At 43.7% G+C, this 25,530-nt stretch overlaps 1 protein-coding gene across 1 annotated transcript; it reads right to left on the bottom strand.

Annotated features, from left to right (window-relative positions):
- Positions 1-668: 668 nt before the first annotated feature.
- Positions 669-22,814, bottom strand: LOC306697677 (ras GTPase-activating protein 1-like). Its single transcript, XM_079161696.1, has 25 exons — positions 21,592-22,814; positions 10,996-11,148; positions 8,272-8,407; positions 7,280-7,350; positions 6,611-6,728; positions 6,298-6,329; positions 6,055-6,107; positions 5,771-5,921; positions 5,547-5,625; positions 5,084-5,207; positions 4,798-4,954; positions 4,567-4,654; positions 4,163-4,243; positions 3,469-3,626; positions 3,235-3,311; positions 2,961-3,133; positions 2,676-2,835; positions 2,269-2,411; positions 1,948-2,063; positions 1,714-1,800; positions 1,489-1,556; positions 1,306-1,394; positions 1,117-1,194; positions 895-1,029; positions 669-805 (listed from the first exon to the last, which is right to left on the bottom strand). The coding sequence occupies exons 1-25, from the start codon at positions 22,134-22,136 to the stop codon at positions 722-724; spliced, it is 3,156 nt and encodes a 1,051-aa protein (XP_079017822.1). The 5' UTR covers positions 22,137-22,814; the 3' UTR covers positions 669-721.
- Between the last annotated feature and the right edge of the window lie 2,716 nt (positions 22,815-25,530).

The raw sequence follows: 25,530 nt of genomic DNA, 5'->3' as shown, positions 1-25,530 counted from the left end.
ATACAATCTGAGGAAAAAAAAAAAAGAAAAATTCAGCTCATCTCACTTATATACTCATGATTCCAGCAAGAGAATTTATTCTTAATATAAAATAACCATACTTTTCTGAAAAAAACCCCAACTTTGTTTCAATCTAGAAAACAAAGAGAGAGAAAAAAAAGAACAAAATAGACAGAAATGCTAGTCTCAGCACTTTGCGGATATTGTTACAACCTTCAAATAAATCAGTAAATTACAGTATAAAAAGCTTTATCGCTCATAATCCAGTTACAAGAAAGGGGGACTGAGAGAACTAGCTTCTTCATGTCAGTTTCCTCATATTGAGCGGGGAAGGGTACACTTTGGCAACCTGTGCTATCAGAACACACAGCAGGTACAAAGAAACTTAATATTTGGCCCTCGTGATGAAGGGAATGAACTGTACCCACGTCAGCATCCTGAACACAGTCTATGAGAGTAAAATGTGCATCCAGCTGTCAGTCACTGGTGCAAGTATTTCTTTTTAATATGTTGTTTTTAGGTCGGTTGTTGCATGGCTCTCTTGGTGAACGGGACAAAATGGCGTGTGGGTGGGGGATGGGCGGGACGACTGGAGGAGGACGACATGATGGAGGGGTTGCCATGGTGATGAGGGTAGAGCATGCTAGGTCTCCTCTGCGCTGCACTCCGGTGGAGGAGACTTGACGGAAGGATGGGAAGATGAGAGGAGAGGAGTGCAGTACTACCTGTTGCTGTTGGACATGGCGTACTGAGCCTGCTTCTGCTGGAGGAGCTCCGTGATGGCCAGCAGCTTCTTCAGCACGTGCTGCAGAGGAGGAAACGGGGATTAGATCAAGCTTTCTGAAACGGGGCGGCGTATATATAAACGTCCTGAGCGCATCGTCGGTCTCTGACCTGCTGTGCTCCCCTCTCGTTGCTCAGCGTCCGGAGCTCGTCCGAGTGCGAGGCACAGACCTCGTGCAGCGCAGCCAGGTCCCGGGACAGATCCGTCCTAAAGTGCTCGGTGGCTTCAGGGAGCTCGGGGACATTCTACAAAACACAGTGGACACGTTTCTAAGCTCGTGAAGTTTAGTCAGCGGTCAGGCCTCTGATCAGAAGGCAAAGAGTGTTACTCACCCCCAACTCATCCAGAAACATGATCATCCTGTGTTTGTTGTTTTTGATGAAAGGGTTCACACCCTCCATGTAGGGTTCCTGTTTCAGGATAGAGAACACATTTGGAGAATCAGTCTACAGTCATAACTTACATCAGGAATAATAACCAAAGCTCTCTGCATGCTATTGTTTCTAGTACATCATCCACACCTTAGCACCGAATTCAACCAGGTTGGCCAGGTTCTGGACAGACTTCGCCACCAGTGTGAGGGTCCTGCCTGCTGATGAAGATGGAGCGTCTGCAAGAAGAGAGGGTCGTACGAAACACACATTGTAACTTGTCACATGGCAAACGGATGGCTTTTTGGGTGCTTTTTTTTGACGGATGCTCACCAGCGATGATGTTGAACAGTCTGGGGTTGAGGATGGCCGGACAGATCAGTCTCAGAAAGACGAAGCCACTGGAAGTAGAATGGATGAAGTAAGTTAGACTGAAGAACAAACACTAAATAACGTGCGAAAGTTGGAATGCTAATAGACAGTTAACACAGACTATGTTGACAGCTTTTTAACTCTCAACAGAAGTGTGTCCAACATTGAGTATTTGTGTCTCTTTACCTTACAACTCTGGTCTTCATGGTGGTGTTCGTGGGCCATTTCTGCTGCACGGACTTCTGCAGACAGCCATAGATGAACCTCAATGTCCTGAACGGGTCATCAAAGAGAGGAAAAGACGGATTATTTGGGTTTATTAGACCTTTGCCTTTGAGTTTCTCTTTGAAGCCAGTCCCAGTGATCTACCCACAGCACAGGACACCACTGTGTGTGAGTACATGTGTGGTTTGTTCTTACGGTGGGAGGATCTCAGCAGCCATGAAGATCTTCTCCACCAGTTCAGACAGGATGTTGAGGAGATGAGTCAGGTTCAGGTTCACGTCCTCATTCTTTTCCAGTTTGGAAGGGTTCAGCTTAAAAGCAAAGATGGAGAGAGAAAGAAATGTAGAGAAGTAAGAGAAACGCATTAGGGCTCACACAGCACCCTTGAGACCTCAGCCGTGCTGATGCTGCGTCGCTGTACGTTTGGATTTGCATCTATAGGCTGGGGCCAAACAGGAACAGCTGAGGAACTTGTACTGCTGTGCGGAAGAGAGAACCTCTTTGTAAGGTCGTTACCTCGCAGGACTGTTTGCTCTCCATGATCTTGAGGATGGTGTCTTTGAGAGCGTGGTGGACAAACGGCGTGGCGGTGGCCTTCATGTACTGCTCCATCAGTGTGCTGGCCAGTGTGGTTGCTCTGAATAATGTTGTGGCTTCATCTGGTAGTAGTGCACAAGCAGAGAAAGTGAATGCAAGTGTGTGTGCACGTGGTGTTTCTAAGCCAAACAAACCAAACAATAAAGCTGAACCCTGTAACAACGCTGCAGACGGGAATGTTGCTACAGAGAAGGATAGAAGGTTTCAGCACTCATTTACACAAAATCTACATCATTGTATTCAACATTAATAGGTGGTGGGTTCCTGAAGTGAATCGTATGCAGATCCATTAATTCATCATTGTTTGTTGTTGCTCGCTTTCCTACCTTCCACGTTAATCTCTCGGTCATTGAGGATCCTCAGTAGAGGGGCTTCAGCCTTCTCGTGTCTGAAGATCCGCAGGAGGAGGCTGGCCAATAAGGTGCGGTCCTGACCACACACATGGGACAGAGCGTAGATAACGTGGAACTCTTTGTGCAAGATCATCTGCAGGGGACACACACACACACACACACACACAACACAATGATATCATTGGTCGTTTTAAGTGAATAACAAGAGAAGCAGACAGTTAATGGGCAAAAATCAAAGCACTTTCCAGCGGCTCAGACCTCTTTGAACTCGCTGTACTCCTCTTCGGGCATGATCTTCTCCATGGAGTAGCGGGCGCGTACGCGTAGAGAGCCGGGCTCGATGCCCTTCAGAGGCACGTGGGAGCTGAGAGGGAACCACTCGTCAATCATCTGGCCCTTCTGCAGACGGTTCAGCTGGCAACGCATGAACACTGAGAGGGAGAGAGATCGAGGCGTGAAATAAAACAAAAGGAGATGAGGTGAATGTAGAAGATGTACAGTGCTTACATTTGTTTTAAAGAAATGTACTTACAGATGTCACTTTCTTTGCTCTTTTTTGTTTTGTTGCTCAGGCTGATTTCAAATCTGTTGATTTCACTCGACAGATCACTGAAACAACAGATCGATACAATTTATTATTCTGTAAATAAGTAGAGAAAACGTCATCTATTCTTAGCAAGATGGGTTGATGGAAATGTGAGGGTGGTAAAATAACAGAGAGCAGTGGAAGAATCCCAGGAAGGAGAACATGCAGTGACAGACTCACTCAAAGATGAACTCTTCTGTGAAGACGGGGTTCTGCCCCTCCCTCGGGTGAGTTTTAGCCACCTGGACGCTGTTCAGGTAGATGTTACAGTAGGGGTTGGTAAAATACTTCACTGGCAGCTTGTGGGCCTCCTCCACATACAGCACCAGGCTGCTCACCTGAGAGAAGAAAAATAATAAACTTTCAGCAAAGTATTTCCATCCATTACCTCCCAATCGCCACCTCTACAGAGCATCTGATCTATCCCGTTCACAATACGCTTCTGATGGAAATCTGTACGTCTAGTCTAGTGTTTAAGAAGCTACCTATAGACGACATGAACTAAAAATAAACCTTAAGAATTGCCTTTAAAAGTAAAACTAAATAAATTGAAGGGGTGGCCAGGCATGAAGCCTTCAAAACAATATTTTAGGCTGAGCAAAGTGTGGGAATGGTGTAATTATGCAGTAACAAGATTGACTTGTCTTACAATGGCAGAACAGTGAACTAGTTCAAAGTGGGACAAGTCAGCCAGGATAAAAGGTCACTTCGTCTTTTCTTGTGTTTGTTGAATAAAAACAAATCCACTGATTCAGATATTGACATTAGGAGCTTACAAGCATTTTAGAGTCTTTCTGTGTGACTGTTTTAGGTTTGATCATCTACTGTTACTACTTTGTCTCCATGAACACACCCTGGCTAATGGAATATGTACCTGTCGAAGTCTTTTGTTGGTAGTCGGCTGAGTGGTTTTCCTTAAGTTACTGCAGAAAGTGTGAAGGCATTTCATCCAATCCTGCAAAAACAGAACACCGTCAGAACATTTAGAAATCTCAGATGTCATGAGCTCCGTCTCTGGAACTAGAACTCACAACTCTGTAAACTGTTCACACAGTTCGTACTTGAATGGTTCTTTGTCACATACGGAGGTCCCGATTACCACGGAACCAAACCATTCGGTGGTCTGATGAAGAACCAGCTCAGGCTGCAAATGTATTTTCTTTTTCTAAAAGCAGTTCCCAGCGTTGACTCATTTTCGAGACAGAGCGTAAACTGACTCAGCATTGAAATAGATGTGCACGTCTATCAGTGATAGGGGGGTGCGGGCCCTCTCATTACCTGTGACTGCTCTGGAGACTCCCCCGCAAAGTAGAATATGTACTGTTCCTCACTAAAGTGCTGTACGACAATCTGGAAACAGTGTGGCCTGAAAAAAATAAAATAGAAGAGAGAAGATTTTGAATTACTTTGTATAAGATGATACATCATTTGAAAGAAATGACTTCCATGTGGTGTCTGAGCGGCTGATCATTCAGTGCTTCTTAACAGCTTTACTGAAATACACCTCACCTGCCAAACAGACTGTCATGCACACCATACACGGAGCACACGCTCAGGTCGATCAGCCCTTTGGGTTTGGTGGCTCTCTTTTCGCTCTCAAAGTAGATGAGCTGGGCGTCGTTACCCTCCAGGATAAAGTAAAGGTTCTTCCATCTTTTGCCTTTTCCTGAAAGTGACAGGAATCAATAAAAAAAGGTATTAATAATCATAATGGCAGATCGTGACTGACATGACCACAAGACCAGACGGGGAAGTTAGTATTCGTGACATCACGAGGGGCGACTGTCACACATACCTTTGTTGAACTGGATGTAGCCTTTCTTCACAATGTTTTTGTAGAAAGCGTCTTTTGTTTTCCGTCTGATAGTGTTATAAATTTCTCTGCCATCCACTGTGTCAGTGAGAACTTGTTCCTGGTGCTACGGTAAATACAACAACAGATCGAGCCATCACACAACCATCAGATCAATTCCATTGAAAGGGGCAGCTTACATAACAATGCTTAAATGAAGTGCTATAACTGCTGCCCCAGAGAGATGTTCTAGAGTTTGAGGAAAACAAACATGTCTGATCTAATATATTTACTTTTTGTACATTTACAGTTCAGTGACACTGGCTTCCCTCATTTGGATACTTTGCATGGCAATAAACATGTAAGAAATGTGAGCATTTAAGTCTTATAAAACCCCTTTTGACTGTCATTCCTTTAGGTCAAACATCAAACAGGCTCACTAACGCTAAAGTACATTTGTACATACCTGCACTGAAACTGGATCTTTCAGGTTGTAGCCCTCGACAATCTGCTCTTTCTTGTAATGGTCGATGATGTCAGTGACACTGCCAGCAAACAAGATCCAGCATATCAGTTATTGTAAGTCAAAATACACATTACAGGATAGCTACAACTTCCAAAATGCTACAGTTAGCATGTAATCGCTCTCGAAAGCATTATGTTGTAACAGCTGCTGAAGGTAAAACGTACCTGTTGTAGTACCTCCCCCCCATCATGTACTGATTAGTGGGAGTGGGGGAGATCTTAAACCTTTGGATGTTTTCATTGGTGCGAAAAAAGAGGGAGTAGTCCCCGGGTGTGTTGTCTGATGGTCGGACTAGAAAACTGCACACCTGGCCGACTACGTGAGAGAGAAAGAATCAGATCGAGTGAGAAAGAGAAAGGTCAGCAACAAATTCTGACAAATTGAACGCAGGACAACGTAGCACGTGATTAATAATGCTCGCCTGCAGAAAGGCCAAGAGGAATGGTACCTGTCATCAGCAGGTTGTAGGCCTCTTGCTTGGTGATCTTTCCATGATACCAGCTGTTCAGGACGTCCAAAGAGAGCAACGAGGAGAACGAGGTGCAGACGACACAGTTAACTCAATCAACTAAATGCAAACATCTGGTAGAACCTGCTGCAACAACACCATCTCAAAAGTATGCATGTGAACCTTTACGTCCTGCTTTGACATTTTCCAATTGATCAGATCATTAATAAAAGTGAGACTTACGCTTTTCCCTCATGTGGATCCTCCTCCCGTCCCTGAAAGAATATAAGAAACCGAAATCTGTCAACCAACTGACAGCAACTCTAATGGACCAACGAGTGCAGTCTTTGTTACATCTATGGACTGTTGTGCTGTATATTCATACATCACATCACTACCTTTGGTGCTATGCTAATGCCATTCTGGTTTCTTTTGATCCACAGAGCTTAAAGTGCAGATGCCACTAATCATTTTGTCTTTATTCCATATAATTATCTTTGATGTTTTGATACACATCTTCTTAAGACACAGCCTTTACATCTTGTGCTGTACTTACCACCTCCTCCACCAGATCCTCCACAATGAGGCCCTGCTCCTCTGTGCGAACATTGGTCACCCACATCCAGCCATCGTCCAGTTCATTGTGAACAATAAACATGTCCCCTTTCAGGAAGCTGAAGACACAAGCAAGTCAAATTAGTCAATAAGGCAAAAATAAAGACTGTAAACCATGCGATACATATGTTGTTGTAACACGACACAACCATCTCTCTCTATCACACTTCTGCTCCGTCAAGGCATCGTAATCTGGATCATGTCAAATAAAGAAATTGTCTGCTTGGCGTCCCTTGTAATAGCAGAGCACTACCAGCAGGTGTCTCCTCTGACTCATAACATGTAATGTATTTGAATGTCTGTCTACTCCTTTAGGCCAGAGGCTGCCTGGCAGACTCATGGCTGACGTTGACTTCAGACAGATGTTTATCACATTCAGGAAATCAGGGATAACTGGGATCATTGGTAAGTGTGCCTACTGCAGCTTAATGACAGGGGCAAGGCTGTTTTTCAATAACAAGTCAGATGATGTGCTTTCCAGGCTGCTGTGAGGAGAAGAGCAGGCCTGTGATCCCCCCCCCAAAAAAACTACTAGGCTGCTATTTGGGAGCAAATCATCAGGGATCGTCTGTGTCTCAAAGACTGTAGATCATATTTAACAGAGCCTTACCTGATCTCATCAGTATCTGGCACTTTGGTGTATGGAAGTATGGCCCTGACTCTCCTCCTGTCTTCGACGGGCTGTGGAAACATGCACACAAAGAATAAAACTCTGACCTTCAAAAGCCACATCCATGTTAAATCCCCCAATTACTCCACAAAATCTAGTGTTCTACTACGAGTCCCTCTGGGAGATATCACACGGACTCCACTGAAAAAGGTAATTAGCATTAGGTTGAGCTTTGCCTTAAACTGTTCTGAATACTGCCTGAAAGCAAAAGAATGAGGAAGACGTGACAAAATACTCCCTAAGTAGGTTGAGCAAGTGGCTGATTAAAGGAATCAAGGCTGACTTCACGTTACCACAAAGAGATAAATATCATTCAACCCTCAAACATTTAAATCAGGTTTAACTACTTTTACAGGACATTTCATGAAATCAAGCTTAGCTTTGCATACCTGACGGCTGATTGTCACAGGTTTTGCATGCATTTGGCATATTTTAAAAGTTTAATATTTCTCTGTAGAAAGTTTGTTCCTATTCCATGTCAAACAGCGTAGGAGACGAATTTACTTAGTCGGAGTGATCCATTGCTGAAAACAACAAGCTGCCAAAACGAGTGAGAGACGTGTGTGGAACAAATGACCCATAATCTAGTAAAACTTTGATTTGTAAGTGTTTGTTTTTAAAGTAAATTTGATGTGTGTGTGTGTTAGAGAGATAGGGCAAGACCTGCAAACTTGGAACTAAGTTTAAAAAATAAAATCATTTTTTTCCACAAAATGTGTCATTTTGAGTATAAAGAGGAAGATCTTAAGTATCAATCTTATACAATTAACCGAATGGGAGTACCGTATATTATTTAGTCACGGTGTATTTTGCAATATTCATTTTTAAAAACAACTACAAGAGGGAAAAAAAAAACACATATCAAGTAATGTCATGTAAAAGTTGGAGGGGAATTGACCTTTAACATGTAGTACTAGAGTATACAGTCTTACCTCAGGGGGCGCCACTGGCGATAGCAGTTTCTCTCCTTTTAGCAGGCAAGACACATAGCTGTAGTAACCAATCAGGTCCGACAGAGAAGAGAACCGCCGCCCACCAATGTAATAGTCTCCACACATGGCGATTATCCTGTTGAGAAAACAAAAACACGACAATGACAAAAGAAAGCACAGCTGTTTGTAAATACAGGTTCATCTCTGTGCAGCAGAGGAAATAGAACATGTTCTACTTTGATTCATTGGACAGTGAAATATCCATCTGGACTGTTCTGCATCAAGGACTCCTATACCACAGATTAAATGTATCACATATAAACTAAGATACAACATAAAACTAAGCAGATGTACCACGATCCCTGAATGTCAGAAAATAGTGAATATGTATCTAAAGAGGACTTCAGACAGTGAGAGGAAGAGAGAGATGGAGGCTGCTCGGTTGAGTCCAACCATCATTTGTGATCGTTCTAAAGCATCTCCCAGTTCAGAACCACTAATCCTGAATCTCTGTTCATCAATTGAGTGGATCTTTCATTGATGGTTTATAACAAATGCACTTGTGCGATTACTGTGCTGTGTTCACAATCTAAGGACATCGACCTTTTCAAGTGTCATGCAATCAACCGTATGTTCATAATGTCCTTACAAAAGCGCTTCCTTTTTCCAGCATCTACCAGCATTTATTTAGTGGATTTAGTGTGGAGCCGTGATGTCAATGACATCATGGCTCCACACTAAATCCACGTGAGTGAAGTAGATGATGTCATTGTTACTCTTTCAGAACCTTTTTGCTTTCTAACGGGTAAGATTAGGACCAACGGTCAAACATGAGCAGTAGAGTAATTTATGAAATTACAGTTTAGCCAAAAACAGCACAATGGGCTGGACAGATATGTGCCTGTAAAGGACTTCCATCACAGGCCCACAGTAAGTCTTTAAGCACAACAGTTGGTATTAAACACACACCACGGTGCTACCTGTAAACCCAAAATATTATTCTCAGTAGCATGCTTATTGATCGACTATCGCATGGCGATTCACGTCCACTGGGCATGCTTGAGCCGGTGTAAAGAGGAAGTGGATTAGTTGCTTAGTTCTAGAAAATACGACAGAGTATTATAGTACTCTTTAATAATAAAAAGGTCGAACTTGATATTAAGATCTTCCTCTATATATATATATATTCACAGACACATTTTGTGGAATATTTTTTTTAAACTTAATGATGAAATGAACACTTAATAATCAAAGTTCTCTAGATTGTGGGTCAATAAATGTGGTGAGCACGCGTGTCTCACTCGTTTCCTCGGTTTTGTTGTCGTCTGTTTTTACACTCGTAGCTCTGCCGGGTGGCCCAAGTCTCTGTCGTACCAGAGAGCATTCATGCTTTTGTTTGTTTACAGTTTCTTTGTGTACTTCACAATAGTTGTGCAGAGCAAAATAACATTAATAAGAAAAGGAAAGTCCTCCGTTTTGTACCCGTCGCCCGCCTCAAAGCCGCAAACTGACTTCAAACGCCCGCTCCGTAGTGCTGATAACGCCGCTCGCTAATCGCTCCAATAACAGCTGCTTCCTCCATATGTCGGCAATGGTAGAGTTATAAAATGCTGAATTTAACTGCTAGTATAGACCACAAGGTCAGCAACGCCTGGAATATAATCAAGGCTGTTTTTTGTTTTCTTCTGGAAAAGGGTCATGTGATGAGACCCAATCAAGTAGTGGGTGTCTATGTCATCGTTTTAAAATGTATGCGGTTCCGCCGGTCCAGTTTTTAAAGCGTTTCTAAACTCCTTCGTTTCCGGTGCTCGAAAACTCCGGAGTAGTGCGGACACTCGGTGTAAACACAGCAAAATATATGCATTTTAAAATGGGAACGTAGAAGTGTGGGTGTAGCCTAGAACATGTCCGTTGAAAGGGAGGAACATTTGTAATGCTACTCTGTTGTGTTTCGTTGACTATACGGTTGTTAAATACCCCAAGGTATTGTTGCTAGACAAGTGTGCTTCTTCATTCTTTTACTTCATTCTTTTATTTCAGGTCCACCCACACAACGAGGTCTTCTGCGTCACACTACATATGCAGAGTCATGGGTTTCAGCAGAGTTGATACACATAATAAAAACATTGTTCTCAAGCCTTGCACTGTTGAATGACTGCGGCACAAATAGGCTGAGTTGGTCTACAGTGGCAGGAAACAGCACCAGAAACCACTTCAAACCTAAACATTCTCAACTCAGTATCGGCGCATCTCTGAGGTTGCTCTTTGGCTGCGGTGTCGATGGATCTCTGCCCTTTTGGTGAGCATGTAATAAATAACTTCTGTACTTCCCCCTACCCTTATCTTCTACTTGAGGGTGGCATGCTGCCGGCCTATTATGACATGCCACACTACGTTTTATTTCACCTACTAAAAAAGGGCTCAATACAGCATAGAGAGTTCATGTCAGATCAAACTATTCCAAACACAAAGCTCTCTCCGTTGCAGGGTGTGCTATCTTCTATAACTGGTACGGTAAACACAGATGACACCTCGAGGATCCTTACATTATCCTTTCGGTTTCCCCGTAAATTACAGCAGCAATGGAAAAAAAATAGTTTATTGGACAAACACTTTGTCAAAGCAGCTGCAAACATGCTAAATAATTTGCAATGGGACCACCACCAAACTGGGCCTATCGCTGAGATTCAGTTATTGCTGCATGTTGCATGTGCTCCGTCATACCTGAAATGGTTGACCACGTTGGTCACACTGAGGAAAGACAGGACGAAGGAACCGGGCCGGCGGTCGCTCTCCCTGATGAGGTAGCTGCCAGGGTTCCGGGCCTGGCGCAGCCGCTCCTCAGCAATGTTTCGGTCTAGCTTGCCATGGTACCACCTGAGAAGGAGAGACGAGAAGGAGATAATGAGGAGGGGGGGGGGGGGTCAGGTGGTGCGCTAGCTCAAACTGGGACGTACGTATTTCTGTTTAGAAGTACGTACACCATAAATCAAACTGCTTGATTGATAGAACTGGGCAAAATGAAAAATATCATGCTATAACAATATTTATTCCAATGCACTACATGTCATTTCAGTTAAATGTTAAATTTGTCAGAATAAAATTAAAATAAAACACTTCAAACTAATACAAGAACTGTTGCAATACAACCAACAACCTCCTCAGATGAGATGTATTGTTTTGAAAGGCCAACAGAATCTAGAAACCAAGTAAGGCATGTTAATTAATCAAAGAAACATAATACTTAAGAAAATAACAGGTCACAGGTCACACATCTTTCTTTATAGAACAAGACAAGTATTTTGAGTTCTTCACAGTCCAGTTTCAAGAAATAAAAAATGTATGGTCGCAATAACAAATCTAAATATTTCAGAATCGCAAAACTTGAATCAGCACTTTCATCCGGTTATCTGATGTCTTAGATATCAAGACATTTAAATTAAGTTATTATTATTAAACCTTGAGAGCAGAGAGCTTCTTTTCATTTTCAGAACAGTTCTGGAGTTCTTGGTGAGGGAAATAAGTAAACCCAATAAAAAGAAATACTGAAAGAAAATGAAATCAATATTAGAAATGAAGCTCTAATAAATTGTAGTACCTACTTTCACGAGAGTACGACCCAGACAGAATGAGCAGGTCATGTATTCTTTAATAAATGGAAATCCAAAAGCTTTTATTTTTTAGTTTCCAGCGCACCATTAAAGTCTGCTGCTTCATGAATAAAACAGGAGCCTCAGGAACAACACTGGTTACATTTTTAGCAGGTGAGGCTGAATTCGACTGGGCCTTGGCCAGCAGGGGTAAAAAATGAACACGCTTTTCCAAATTTAGGCCACTGGAGCCTCTCGAACTAGAAAAAACCAGCCGGCAGTGAGAAGATGAATTAGGCGTTGCAGTAGCTCTTTTCACAGGGGAGCTAAAGGACTCCCATCTGGCTGAAAAACCTGCTCAAGTCTTCTATCATGGAGGAAGCTGGAGAAGGTGTGCTGAAGAGGAGGAGTTAAGGGTCTGTGAAGGGGCTTTAGGGGGGGCTGAGGTGAGAAGAGCATTGAAGAGGGCGATTGGGAGCAGATGGAGAGTAGAGCCAAGCAGCCCTTAAAGGAAAGCTGGGGGGAAATAACACCGATGGAGAAGTGAACAGGGAAAAGGAAGAAGAGCAAGGCACACCCTCCTACAAACCAAACCAGCTAGATTACAATTACTACAGCGTAAACACAAAGTAGTTCATGCCACCACCAAAACATACACCATTATACATTAAAGGCAAATAAAATACATTTGGGATACTAACTCCAACTGCCACTAATCTTGAAGTCACCTTGAATACCAAACCACAACTTCGCCGACCAAACTTCACCGTTATAGCTCTTGCTTTGGGCAGACATGCAACAATTAACAGCTTGTTGGCATCCGTTAATGACTGAATCCTGCTCGCACTCTATGCCTCAAATACACAGGGAAATGAAGACCTGTTTGTGTCATTCATTGGGCTGTTGAACCAAGCAGGTGCGTAAACTGCATAAATCTGTGTTTTAATCCAGTATTGATGATCCATATTCAGCACAAACAAACGTTCCACTGGGTTGCATGCTGGACGAGGCTTTGTTTGTTTAACAAAATATTCAATGGCTCTGGTATTTCGCTTTTTTTAACTAGCATTTCATATATTTTGCTTATTTTTCTTAGCACCTTACATCACACCTATAGCTACTTCGTTCAAGTTTACTGCAGTTTTATATATGATCTATAATATGACATTTTTTAATTACACCGTTCATGATGGGATGTGAAGAGTCGTCAGGACGGGTGTTACCACTATAATCCCATCACCGCCGTGCCAGCGGTGATGGGATTCGGTGCTGCTATCAGCTTGAGGAATGTCTCGTCATGTCAGAACACGAACAGCACAGCGAGCTGGTTCTCTCCTCTATAAACACTCAACTCAGGGAAAGGACTTCAACCAGTTCCAGCAAAGTCAACTAAAACAAATTGATATATTGATATTAATGCAAGCAAATGAGGTACCTCACATGCATGGCAACGTACTGTGTTTTCCATACTAACCAAGTCACAAATACCTTTTAATGACACCACACCAACGTATGTTTCAAAGTGCTGCGGCAGTGCGGTGAGTGAGCAGGAGGAGTCACCGACAGCGTCATCCTTCACTCCAACGCTCACATCCTCAACCTCGCTTTCACACAAGACACCCAATTAGTCACTCCATTAGGAGACAAGCGCCAAAGGCAATGCTTTCTGGGAGCAATGTAGTTAGTATGTTAACTTGTGTGCATGGTTCAGCCAATTGCGTCACGCTGTGAAGAACAATATTACTTTGCGCTGCTGAAATTGAACATGTCCGAGCCTAGTGAGCCTGGGCAAGACGCCAACATATAGAGCGTAGGCTCCAGCAAGCACTGCAGCATGAGTTATTGTGTATACAATCCTTCTGGCTACATTTTAAGGCTGAATGCCTTGAAAACATATTGCATCACAAGAGCTCTGACAAGACAGGAGTGACGTACTATTTGTAGATCACGCCTGTAGTGTTGAGCCACTTAAACCCTCCCTGTGGTTCCTCTCACAGTTTGTAGCGTTGGAGCTGGAAAGAACAACCTGTGGCCCAATGAAGCCACAGAAAGCACCGAGAGTGAAGAGTTCAGTTTTATTCTTACAACTGGAATTGGAGCTATTTAAGTTAAAAGAATCAAAACTACAATGTCAGAGAGAGACTGCACAAAGATGACCTAAATTAAATGGTGTGCAGAAAGAGAAAAGCGCTATTTCCCACATTTCATAAAGTAGAATCCTTTTTTTTAATCCTACCATTCTGTAATCAGGTTGTTTAATTTTAGAAACAGAATTGAACACAACTTGTCTAATTTGTGCTGTAATTGCAGAAAAGAAAATATGTGAGAGCATATCATGCGTGTCTGTAATTGAGGTTTTAATTAAATAGGAAACAGTTAATGTATAAACAGGCAAAACAGATATTTGTATACAGCAATATAAATGTGGCAATATCAATAAAGTCGAGGCTAAACAGCATTAGCTGTTCGATGTGCATCAAACTCCTGATACGGGTGTTTTAGACACCACTGGAAGAATGCCCGCTGAAGTATTTTGTATGCTGCCCATAGGAGGAATTAATGACTTATAAATGGAATAAGACAATTACTGACAATGAATAGAAATAGAATAGAAATATATCAATTCTCTGGGGCAGAGTGTGTCATCCCAGCGTGGAATCATTGCCAAAAATAGTACGAACGCTTAAGCATTTACAAGCTACATTTTGAAAAGGACACCAAGTCCTCCAACATTAAGATTTCAGGTGAACAAAGAGTCTACTATTTGTGCCGCCCATCTACTTTATGTACATCTTTATGTTACCACATGCTAGGAAATGTCTGTCTGTCTCTCATTAAACTCTTTTATGAACTCTTTTGCTTCCTCTCACGTCTCTTCTCTTCATCGTCTTCTGTCTCGATTGAGCAGCTGTACTCAAACATCTCCGCAGACGTCCTGTCAGCCCTCATCAGTATCAACATGAATGAAACGTTGCATTACAGTACATTACCAATGCAGCTCAGTGGAGCAGCTGGCTTTTTAAAGGGAGGGGGGGGGGGGGGGGGGGGGTATCGAGTACAACATGTTTTCTACACACATTTAATGCCATGTAAACGCTGCGCTGACATTTTTTAAACAGAGCCACTGTACTCAATTAGTCTCACCTATTGCCATGTAGTTACATGTGTAACATGAACTTTCCTGCCTCCCGTGTGTCAGATCTGTGAACTATATTATTAGACAAATGAGGCACATTGTGTCATTATCAGTGTTTGACTATCCTGTTAACACTTTTACAAGCAAAACATCACGGACACAACAATATCTTTCACAGATTCCCTGTGATATTACAACTGGCTCACAGATCTCACGTAGAATAAAGTCCTCTGCATAATATTAAATTAATAAACTACACACACACGCTCCAATTTCTCCTTTTAAATAACAGCATCATTAACTACAGTACAATTTGAGTCTAAAATAAAAAAAACGGTTGATAAGCAGGAGTTTTCGGCTCTTTCTGCCCGCCCCTTGTTGGGGAGGTGCGGTTGGAGTTGCGGGGTGATTTGATGCCCCACTTACGCCGAGTTCGCCCTCTGCTGCATCTCCCTCCTGCGTCCTGTGGTCTCACAAGTCGCACCCACTCCTCTCATACTGCTGCTGGCCCGGCAAAAATGGTAAGCTCCAACGTGGAAAGCAGAGCAAAGGTAGCTCTAAATCCGTACAGGGCATGGTGATGTGACCCCGCTGCCGCCCTGATACAGTCATCTCCCGTCACTGGTGTCAGTGAGCAACATCCACGGAGGTGAGACGCACAGGAGGACGCGGAGATGCACATGCATTTGAGGACGATTAGAAGGCTATGTCTGCTTCCGTTATCCGTTAAGATTCTAATTCTGATTAAAGTGATCTTTAAGAAGCTGAAGCAAACTAGTCCTGTTGTCTTTGCGCCAACTTCCTCCTGCTGTGGCGTTCTCTCCCTCTTACCCTCCCCTCTTGCTCTCTCATAAAGCCACGCGTCAGGAGCATGCTGCCGATTGGTTTTTGAAGCAGTGGGACAGCAAGCGTAGGGAGTGGCATCTTACTGTATGAATACATATTCATGATCACTCAAATACACAGACGGGCATCAGTGGAAACAGATCACACAACCTTCTGACCTTAGTGAGTGCTTTATATATACACCTGGCTTCAACTACGCTTAAAGATTAAACACACATCGACCTGATCCTCGCTCACCCTCATCACCTTCAAACCGGTTTCAACTCCACACCAAGCTTTCTTTTAGTCAATGAACGCCAGAGCTATTAATGGAAACACAGTATGGGTTTGAGCACTAACCAACCAGCCAAACTACTATTATGTAAATTGTGATCCCTTAACCATTTACTCATATTTGTGGGCTCAAGTTTCCACAGTGGAAAACGGTGACAGCAGCACATAATAGAGTGCGGCAGCTTGTTACCTCAGCCGGGGCTGGAGAATGCCAGCACACAGGGGCAGACTTAACATGTACAGATGGAGAGACTGGAAAGGCCCGTCCATGCATCGTCCGCCTTGCTCAGCCCGAACGCTAACAAACCGCCGTCATGTTAATGCGCGGCCAGACACACGGAGGCCAAAGCAGACATCTCGGCTTTCATGCTGCGATTCAGCGTCCCCGAAATAACGTCATTACATCAGTGATAATGGGCTTCACTGTCATCTACCCAGACTATATTCCCCGTGCTTTAGATTCCTAAAAAGCGGGAGCATCCAGCTAAGAATACTCTCTTCCTGCAGACTTAAGGATGCTTTCACACCTGTAGTTTGGTTCATTTAGTCCGGAACAAATAGAAAAATGACACATTGATGCATTTTAGTTCTGTTCCTGTTCACACGGCCATTTTACAAACAAACCAAGAGGAGTAAACAAAGTTATACAGACTGACAGGTAACTCGTTGATTGGACCGTGTTGGTGATGGTCGACCAGCATCATCAGGACCCACGTGGGGAAATCTAATTCTGGTAACTGACAGAATGAATGCAGCACTTAAATGCTTTTGCTTCTAACGTGTATATTTATGTATATTTATACCATCGTCGATCCATGATCCGTACGGATTCCCCCTCGCGGTTGTGGACCCCGGATTAATTACACAGTTTAACATTAACCATCACAGTGTTAAACAAAGTTTTACTGATGATCGTTGTTGTCAATATTCTGTAAAATATGCAAATCAGGACATTTGTTTGACCAGTTGTTTGAAGAAGATGTTTTCACAACAACATAAATAGATATTACAGATGAATTGGGAACTGTTTACACGAGCTCTAGGCAGCTTATACATCATTTAAACTACTAATGACAAGATTTGTTTTAATCAAATACAACCTTATATTTCCTTTTTCCATTTTAATTGTGTGTTCTTATGAAGAAGAAAAAAAGAAAAACACTATAAATTACTATAACACAGTAAAAGGATGACTTTTGAGATGGTGGCGAAAACAACCTTGTAGACCAGCTGCTACAATTAAACAATAAAAGGGATCTGACAATATGGATCATCTATGATCTGAAATGAGTATTTGTTGGCAAATAAACGTGACCAGGGAGCTCCCTTTTTTCTTTTGTGCTGATCTATACGATCCGAACCGTGAGTTTTATGCTGCGTTGCACCACTATAAGCAGTATTAGTGTTATTAGACTGAAAATTGACTGCATGTGATGATGAATGATAGAGACAGGACTGTACTAAATCCCCTTTGCACGCTCCCAGATAAGTGGTGCGAACGCACACTAGGAACACCGGGGAGCGCACAGACGCGTGGATGAGGCGGGGATCTGTGGGATGGCTGTCACATGCTTTTTAATGGAGCTAATGAAATGACAAAGAACACAGAGTCAGACACAAGCGCGGCTGTAACCGGCCAATTAATCAGGGAAATACCCACGCTGACATGCTCATATACATGCCTTAAATACAGATCAATGAGATCGCTTCCTCAACAGATTTCACAAAGATTTATGAGCGGTTAAGCTTTTGAACTCTTGCTCACATCACATAGCTGCTATCATAAAAACACTGTGGTTTGTTCGTTTGCTTTCACACGATAAACAAACCGCACCAGAGCCCACTTGGAAGCTCGACCTTATCAGACCATCTTGGTTGGGTTGTTTGGTTCGCACCAGCGTTTGATTGACAGCTATCACACCAGCCTAAACAAACCGTACTAACCGGGACAACCGACCAGTTAGTTTTTAACTAACCAAACAGGTTGGGTGTGAAAGCACCCTAAGCCATCGATTCTTGTCGAACTGAATGTGGAGTAACAGTCAGACAGTGCATCTCAATCAAATGGAAATGTGTAACAATAGCTTTCAGTTGTGTGGCTGCTCTTGCGTACAAGTAACAAAGCAATGACAAGAAAAGCCATTATACTTGTTGTGCAGGACGTCCTGCCTGTTGTACTTAACCTGGCACTGTAACATTTTCTATGCAAAGAACCCAACTTATTATTCAAGCACGCCCCAAATAAGGTGGAGTCATTCAAACACAAAATGCTGGGTATTAACAAACACAACTCAAATGTGTTGGAAGATCCTGTTAAGGCCACAATGAGAGGCTCAGAAGTCTTGAAAACAGGATGTAGGAGAGAAAAGGCAGTGTGGGTATTAGAAGGGCATGACAGGACGTTGCGTAACACACTGAAAACGCATGGAAACCATAGGCTTTGCCTTATCAACCCACAGCGAAGACTTTACAGAGGGACTGGTATTCCAATCAATGGGGTCTAGTAGAACAACCCTAAGCATGTGCATCCTTTGCTGTACGGGAGGGGGGGGGGGGGGGGGGGGGGCAGTTGTGCGACACGATGCAAACACAGTTCCATATAAGCTGCAGTGTGTGTGTAACTTGTTCAGCCAGGAGTATTGCAGTAATTTCAAAAATGTATAACAGGAAATTACAGGCTTAATACTAATTGCTGGGCTCACCAGTCATCAAACTGGTGTAATGACTGATCCAATTCCATTCATAAGACCACGCTTTGTTATGAAAGTGCTGAAACATTTTTGGCTAGTGGGAACAATCTCCACCAGGGAACATCCTTGTTAAGCTACGTGACATGATCCTCGTGCCGTTTCAGAACTCCACTGTCTCTGCCTCCCTAAACAAAGAGCAATTAGGTAGTGTGGCTACTCAATTAACACTGCAGTTAGAGAGACGTTTCCACAGCCAAGTGCTTAACTCATTCACACAGCCACTGTTCTTCAAATCCATCTTTTCTTTCCCCTGTTTTTCTCCTTCATCCTACCACCAGCTCTTTGGGGAATCCTTTATAATTTTAAAATCCTCACTAATCTTCGTGGAAACTCAAAATCAACAACTCATTTCCCAACGTTCGGTTTGTTTAAGCTCATGCGCTGGGCCGCAGGTTTCTAGTGGCAGGCAGCAGGAACACGCTCTGTTCGGGCCGCCTGACGTCTTCACTCTTGCCTCTTCGTTAAACTATCATCCGTGCGAAATTCCTATCGCATTGCTGCGGCCATTGTTTATGAATGAACGACTGTTGCACAGAGGTGTGAATGATTGTGACTGCCGTTTGCCTTTCTCTCGCTCTCGCAAACACATTCACTCTACCGCACTCCGCAAATGTGCCAAGTTTAGCTTTCACCGTCACTGTGCAACACACAGTGGGACCTCTTCCAACGGTGTGGAAGTTTTCCACAATCACTCCTCCAACAGGTACTTTCGCAGGCTGATAACATAACTCAAAAGGAATACAAGAGCAGTCTTGGAGCCAGATTACGCAGCCAGCAACACCGCTGAAAGGACAGGGTGGAATTCAGAATCATTCTGGGTAGTCAGCTGTGAATGTAACACCCATTGCTGCCACTGGCACATGCTATTATAGGCACAATGAAAGAAAAAGTCCACCGAAACAACAACAAATGTATATATTTCTTGTATTAGACATAGATTGGATGTTCACATCAATAATGTGACTCACGGTAGGTTCATTTTATGCCACGAGATTCACTATATATTGCCTCCAGGCCGAAGCTATGTCCATGACTATAACGCTTTTGCCTGAATCCCTGTATATTAGATTAGGCATCGTCTCTAAGACAGCGCCACTGGATGAGACAGTAATCTCGCAGAGGGTCCACATATCAGCCCCCGTCTATCACAGTGGATCAGTGACAAATCCTGAATGGAGGGACAGACCCTCGCCTTAACTGGGTCATCGTCACAAGGCGATGGCAGCACCTTATAACTCCTCTGTTCTCCAGAAGCCTCCACTGCCACACAAGAGGATGAATGAAGGCTGTATGCTCTTAGGAGTGCCCGTGTCTGGCCTCATGTTGCCAATGGCAGGTGTTCTCACGATGAGCACACACACAAAATGTTGTTTTGGTGCGTCCAAATCTCTGATAATAGTAAACTAGTTATCAAGTGTGAAAATGAAGCCAAAAAGAAAGAACATGGTAGTAAATTGTAAGAGCATGATATTTTTTTTTGTCACTATCCTTTTACAGATAGACATCCTTGAACACCATCATACACTTCACAGCACACATGTTGGGAAATTGCAAGTGCATTCTTCACCACTACAAGCAATTCCCCAAAACCACAGCACCAATATAGAGGAGAAGCTGGTGTTGCGTATGAGCCTTGCACAACTCGGTTGAGTCAAAGCATCTCAGAGTAGGCAAGAGTGAGAGAGTGAGTAGACTCATTTTGACTCTCACCGGCATGTGAAGTTGTGTGTGTTAGTGGATGTGGCAGATAAATATTTGACTACAACACTCTCATTGTGAAACAAAGCAAGACCAAAGAAAATCAATGCCATCCACGCACAACTGTTCCACGGCCTCACTGGCAAGTTGATCAACTGGAAATCGAGAGCAAACACATGAAGAAGTCTGACGTGGCAGAACAACTACGTCCACAGTAGTACTATGTGTGAGACATTGGATTCAACTGCTGTAGCATTTAGGGGTTCAGTACCAGTCCGAGCCTCCCTCTGTATTGTGACAGGGAGATAAAGGGCGGCTCTTAAAAGAAGAGCTGAATCCACACTCTAGGTCCGGTCACTTCCATATCTTAAGGTACTGTATGAGGGGAAATTAGTAGATTAACTCACTCCATATTACAAATATAAAGGGATAATTGCTGGTAAATCAAGCATTTGGTCAGTAAAGATTATAAATATTGTATTAAAGTTGACTGGGCGGGACATCCTATAGATGTTGGTGTTCTCAGCACCGTGACCCAAGTGAACGCTGTACACTCTTACAACAGGAAAGGCACATTTAAAGTTGTTGCTTACCTAGATGACAGGCACTGACCTCACTCAGAGGAAAGTAAACCCTCATCACCTGCAACTCTTCATCAAACCAGTTCACTGCAGCTGCCTCCTCTAACTTTTCCTTCATGGTAATACTGGTTTCACCAATGTGGCATGCTTTGCATCAATGCACTTATTTTCATGTTAAGGCTCATGATGGTAATGGTAAAAAAAATATGCACACAATCATCAATACTGTGTGCTGTTGACTTCATAGATGTAGATCATAACTGATGATAGCTGTGAGCAGCACGAGACACTATTACACCTGCAGGAGTCAACACGAAGTCAACGCCAGACCTCACGTGCATGACAGCAGGAAGGAAGTCCACACAACAAGAAGTACAGGATGCTACAAAATGTTGATTTCTAGGTATCAATGAGCAATATGTGATTTGTACTGTTAGTGTACTTACTGGTTCGTAGGCGGTGCAGAAAGGGGGAACACCACCTCTTCTTCCTCGTATTCCGGTCCATCCTGCATGTCGCTTTCATCCACAGTGCCACCGGGCACCACGCAACCTGGAGGGGGAGGAGGTGGCGGTGGCAGTGGGGGGAAGTCAGGGGGTCCATCCGGGCCTGTTGATGTGGGTGAAACCCGACTAGCTGGAACCTCCGAAGTGGGAGAATAGCAAATGCCGCCCACGGTCCCCGAACTTGGTCCTTGTAAAACTGAATGTCCACCTACTGCTCCGCCACTCCCTGTTGCGGGAAGCGCTGGTCCGGTCACATCCCCACCAGACATCGGGTAGGTCGCACTCGTGTCGGGAAGTGAGTCCGGAAAGGGGTTTGAATGCTGGCGGAGGGTCGGCGGTTGTCCTTGTCCCAAATCAGTGGCTCGCACTCTGCTCGGCTTGGGATAGTAGGGGAAAGGGGCCGTGTCCGGGCCTCCTCCGCCTGCCACCCCTGTCCCCGTCGTGACCAAGCCCGTATCCTCACTGCTGACCTCCGTAGCCATCATATTAGGACAATATGTAGAGGGGGGAAGTCCAGAAGGGAACCTGCCCTTCCCCTCTGTTCTTACAAAACTCCTTCAGTGTTTGGGCTCTGCGGGGGAAACAACACCAAAAGTTTCTCAGACCGCGTTAAGCTAGCCAGCTAACGTTAGCCGACGAGCTAACTCCGCTCACTTGGCCGCACTAGCGGGCGTTAGCTTCACCTCGCATTCGCTACGCTACAAGATAGCCAAGCTAACGCTAGCGGGATGGCTAGCAGCTTTGAGACACTTGATGAGTTCTTGCTCGCTAGGTCTTCATTGTTTCCTGAGTTTAAAGTTCACACAGAAGCACTATGTTGAAATGAACACGTTACAATGTTACAAATTTGAATATAAATTCACCAATAGTTCCTGTTATTTAGTTCACCCTCGGCACAAGGCAGACCACTTGTCGGGTAGTGTTGTTTTATTGTCACTGTTGTGTGAAACCCCCGTCTTTTTCCAGTGTTGTTGTTTTCTTTCCTCTTGAGTTTCCAGCCGTCCCGGATAAGAGTCCACGGGCGACCCAGCCTTATCGCCGAAATCCCGGTTGGTCTGTGCAAACTCGCATGTCGTAAAAGTACATTATTCTTTCGTTTTGCAAGCTAAGTTCGCCAATATTTCTGGGTTTCAGGGCTGGTGGCTTGCCCGCTGCTGCGCTGCTTTCTCCCCTCCCTCTCCCACTCCTCTTCACTCACCGAGCAGACACAGCCAAGTGAACACAGAGCGGCACCGGTTCAATCCATGGTATCTTCACTCAGTGCTCCGGGAAACGAGACCGTGTTCCCTTTGCTTAAAATACAAATTCATAATCAGGTTTTTTTAGAGTTTCAGAGAGTAGGTAAAGAAAAAAAAGAGCTGGAGATGATAAGACAGGCGGTATCATATCATATTAAATCAATATTAAACTTAGTATCTTTGGGTTTTGGACTGACAAAACAAGACATTAAAAGACACCACCCTGGACTTTGAGAAACTGGGATAAGACATTTCCCACTATTTTCTTTATAGACCAAACGATTAATTGATAATGAAAGTCCTACCAAGAATTCTTCCTTTTGGGTGATGAACATGAAGCTTGTTCGTCTGGACTGACATCATTCAGTCCTCCTAAATGAAATATGCATAATGGTACGAGCGTTTTTAATTAGCACTTTGATATACTGCTCAAGACAGTCTGAATATAGCTCTGGCTTTGTGACAGAAAGTCTATCTTTGTTCATTTTAGCTAGACCGAGTACTCAATTAAACTCATTAGGCCTCTGCATACTGTTGGACTGCCACAGATACAGAGCGGCTTCTTTCAATACAGTCAGAAAGTATTAGGATTGTTCATATTGGGAGAAGACTGTGGGGCCGTGTATTTGTAGGCATTGTCTAGTTTTAGGATCGTGTAGCAAGACAATAGTCCTAAACACGCAGGCAAGGCAACCAATATTTCATATATCCTAATGCTTGATTGGCCAAGTCAGATAATGTCCACAATACAACTGAAGACCAGACTGAAGCAAAGAGTGGAGAAGGCTGCAGTGCAGGCCTGGCAGAGCACGATGTCTGTTGTCTTGGATTTAGTAACCACTAAACAAGTGTTAGCGCACCTTTCATCAAACATAGACACACAATCATGTGATATTTCTTTTTAAGGACCTGTGCATGTTGGTGCACATAAACATACAATGAGGTGCAATCAGAAGTAATAGTAACATACGTTTTTTGCAGCTGGTCATATGGCATCTCTGTGGCACATTTAAAGATTTTCACATTTTCTTTATATATTATAAATAAAATTGCCACATGACGCATTTGCTTTAGAGCACAGTTTAATACCAACATCTAAAAAAAAGAAAAAATTGCACACCTGACCGAGGTATCAGCAAACTCAGTGGACATGAACTGAACTAGTGAGGTTGCTCTTTTATGTAATTTCTGATCTGGATGAGCATTAAATACCTGTTTAGACATTCAAATGTCGTTTGCAGGCAGGGAAGTTGATTTGAAAGCTTTAGAAAGTCAGCCAAGGGCTAAACTTGACATGATAGAGCTAACATAGTGTTGAGTAGCTACAGCTGAGGGCCTCTGTAGGTCTCCCTTCAACATCTCCAGTCATGCCCTCTGTGCAGCTGCCTTCACCATTCAGCCTTCACACTGACCGGTGTTAGAGCAACTGGCACTGTAAAATAAGGGTGTCTGGATATCCCATCCACTCTCTCATTGCTCGCTGAAGTCTTTTTATGAACCCTCATCAATCTGTTCTCTCTCTCTTTTCCTTGTGATTGGACAGGCCTTTTTAAGACAGACAGATATCTTGGGATTTTAAAGCTCTCATGACAAATGGCTCCTGCATGCGCTATGACAGAGGTCAGGGTGCGAAAATCTGCCACTCAAGAGGAAGCACACCTTGCATTCCCGTGGGTCACTCAGGTAGCTGTTCTCCACCACAGCACAGGCTTCCCCTAAGTCCTGTGACACAGATGGTCAGTGAACTGTGAAACCTGTCGACCAAACATTGACTTGACATGTCACCATAAAAGCTACTCCACTTGAAACACACAAATACTCAGTTGTAAACACACAAACAAACAAGCACCACTAGCTGGAGTCATACACTCAAGCATGCTCATTAAGCATGTAGGGCACTTCAGGGTGAGCGGGTTCTTGAAGTGACACGACAGCCTGGTCTCAAGATCACCACTGCCTCTGCGTTTACAGTATGGCTGTGGCTTAGGCTTGATTGTTGCTATAGGTCCAGTAGTCCCCAGCCTTCATTTGGCTTTATGTGTTGGTGTAATCTGGAGGGCTGGGATCATCCTCTGTCTCTGTGTAACAGTGTGACTGTGTTCTGTGGATCCTGCCAAACTGAGCATAATGATTGCAGACATGATGTGGCTAATCACCTTTCCCTGGATAGACAGACAAATTGAGAGGGCCAGCTCCATACCTGCTAAGAGGTGGAGTAACCATTCTCGACTATGCTTGACTTCAACCACTGACTCTGATGTAACGAGTGTGAAAAAGGAGATTATGTACCTGTAGAGGTGAAATAAGCAAGATCTAGAGCTCAACGCATGCATGTGTATCCTGCGATTTTGTCAGTATCTGTGATTCTGTGTCCAACTTCATGTCTTTGTCTTCATCTCTGTATTACTGCATCTGTGTTATGGGAGGTCGGCCGGCGCTGACAGTCTGCCGAGGGGAGAACGAGTGTGTGAAGGAGAACGTCAGGCCAGTCTGGCTGTTCTGCTCTGTTTCACCATAACCGCGTTGTCAGATTTGAGGATGGACACTGATTTGAGCGCTACCACAGCAGCCCGACTGTGTGTCGACCGAGGGCCCTCATCCATATTAATTGTCAGCACGCTTCATTGCCCTCAAAGGCGGC

The sequence above is a fragment of the Pholis gunnellus genome (genome assembly GCF_910591455.1).
Source record: "Pholis gunnellus genome assembly, chromosome: 6".
Lineage (NCBI taxonomy): Eukaryota > Metazoa > Chordata > Actinopteri > Perciformes > Pholidae > Pholis > Pholis gunnellus.
This window is presented reverse-complemented; position numbering and strand designations above follow the sequence as displayed.

Coding starts and splice junctions, on each gene's coding strand:
- LOC306697677 (XM_079161696.1), bottom strand. CDS start 22,136: ATGATGGCTACGGAGGTCAGCAGTGAGGATACGGGCTTGGTCACGACG. Junction 4,244..4,566: donor AGTCTCCAGAGCAGTCACAG/GTAATGAGAGGG, acceptor CTGTTTTTGCAG/GATTGGATGAAATGCCTTCA. Junction 3,134..3,234: donor GAGCAAAGAAAGTGACATCT/GTAAGTACATTT, acceptor TCTCCCTCTCAG/TGTTCATGCGTTGCCAGCTG.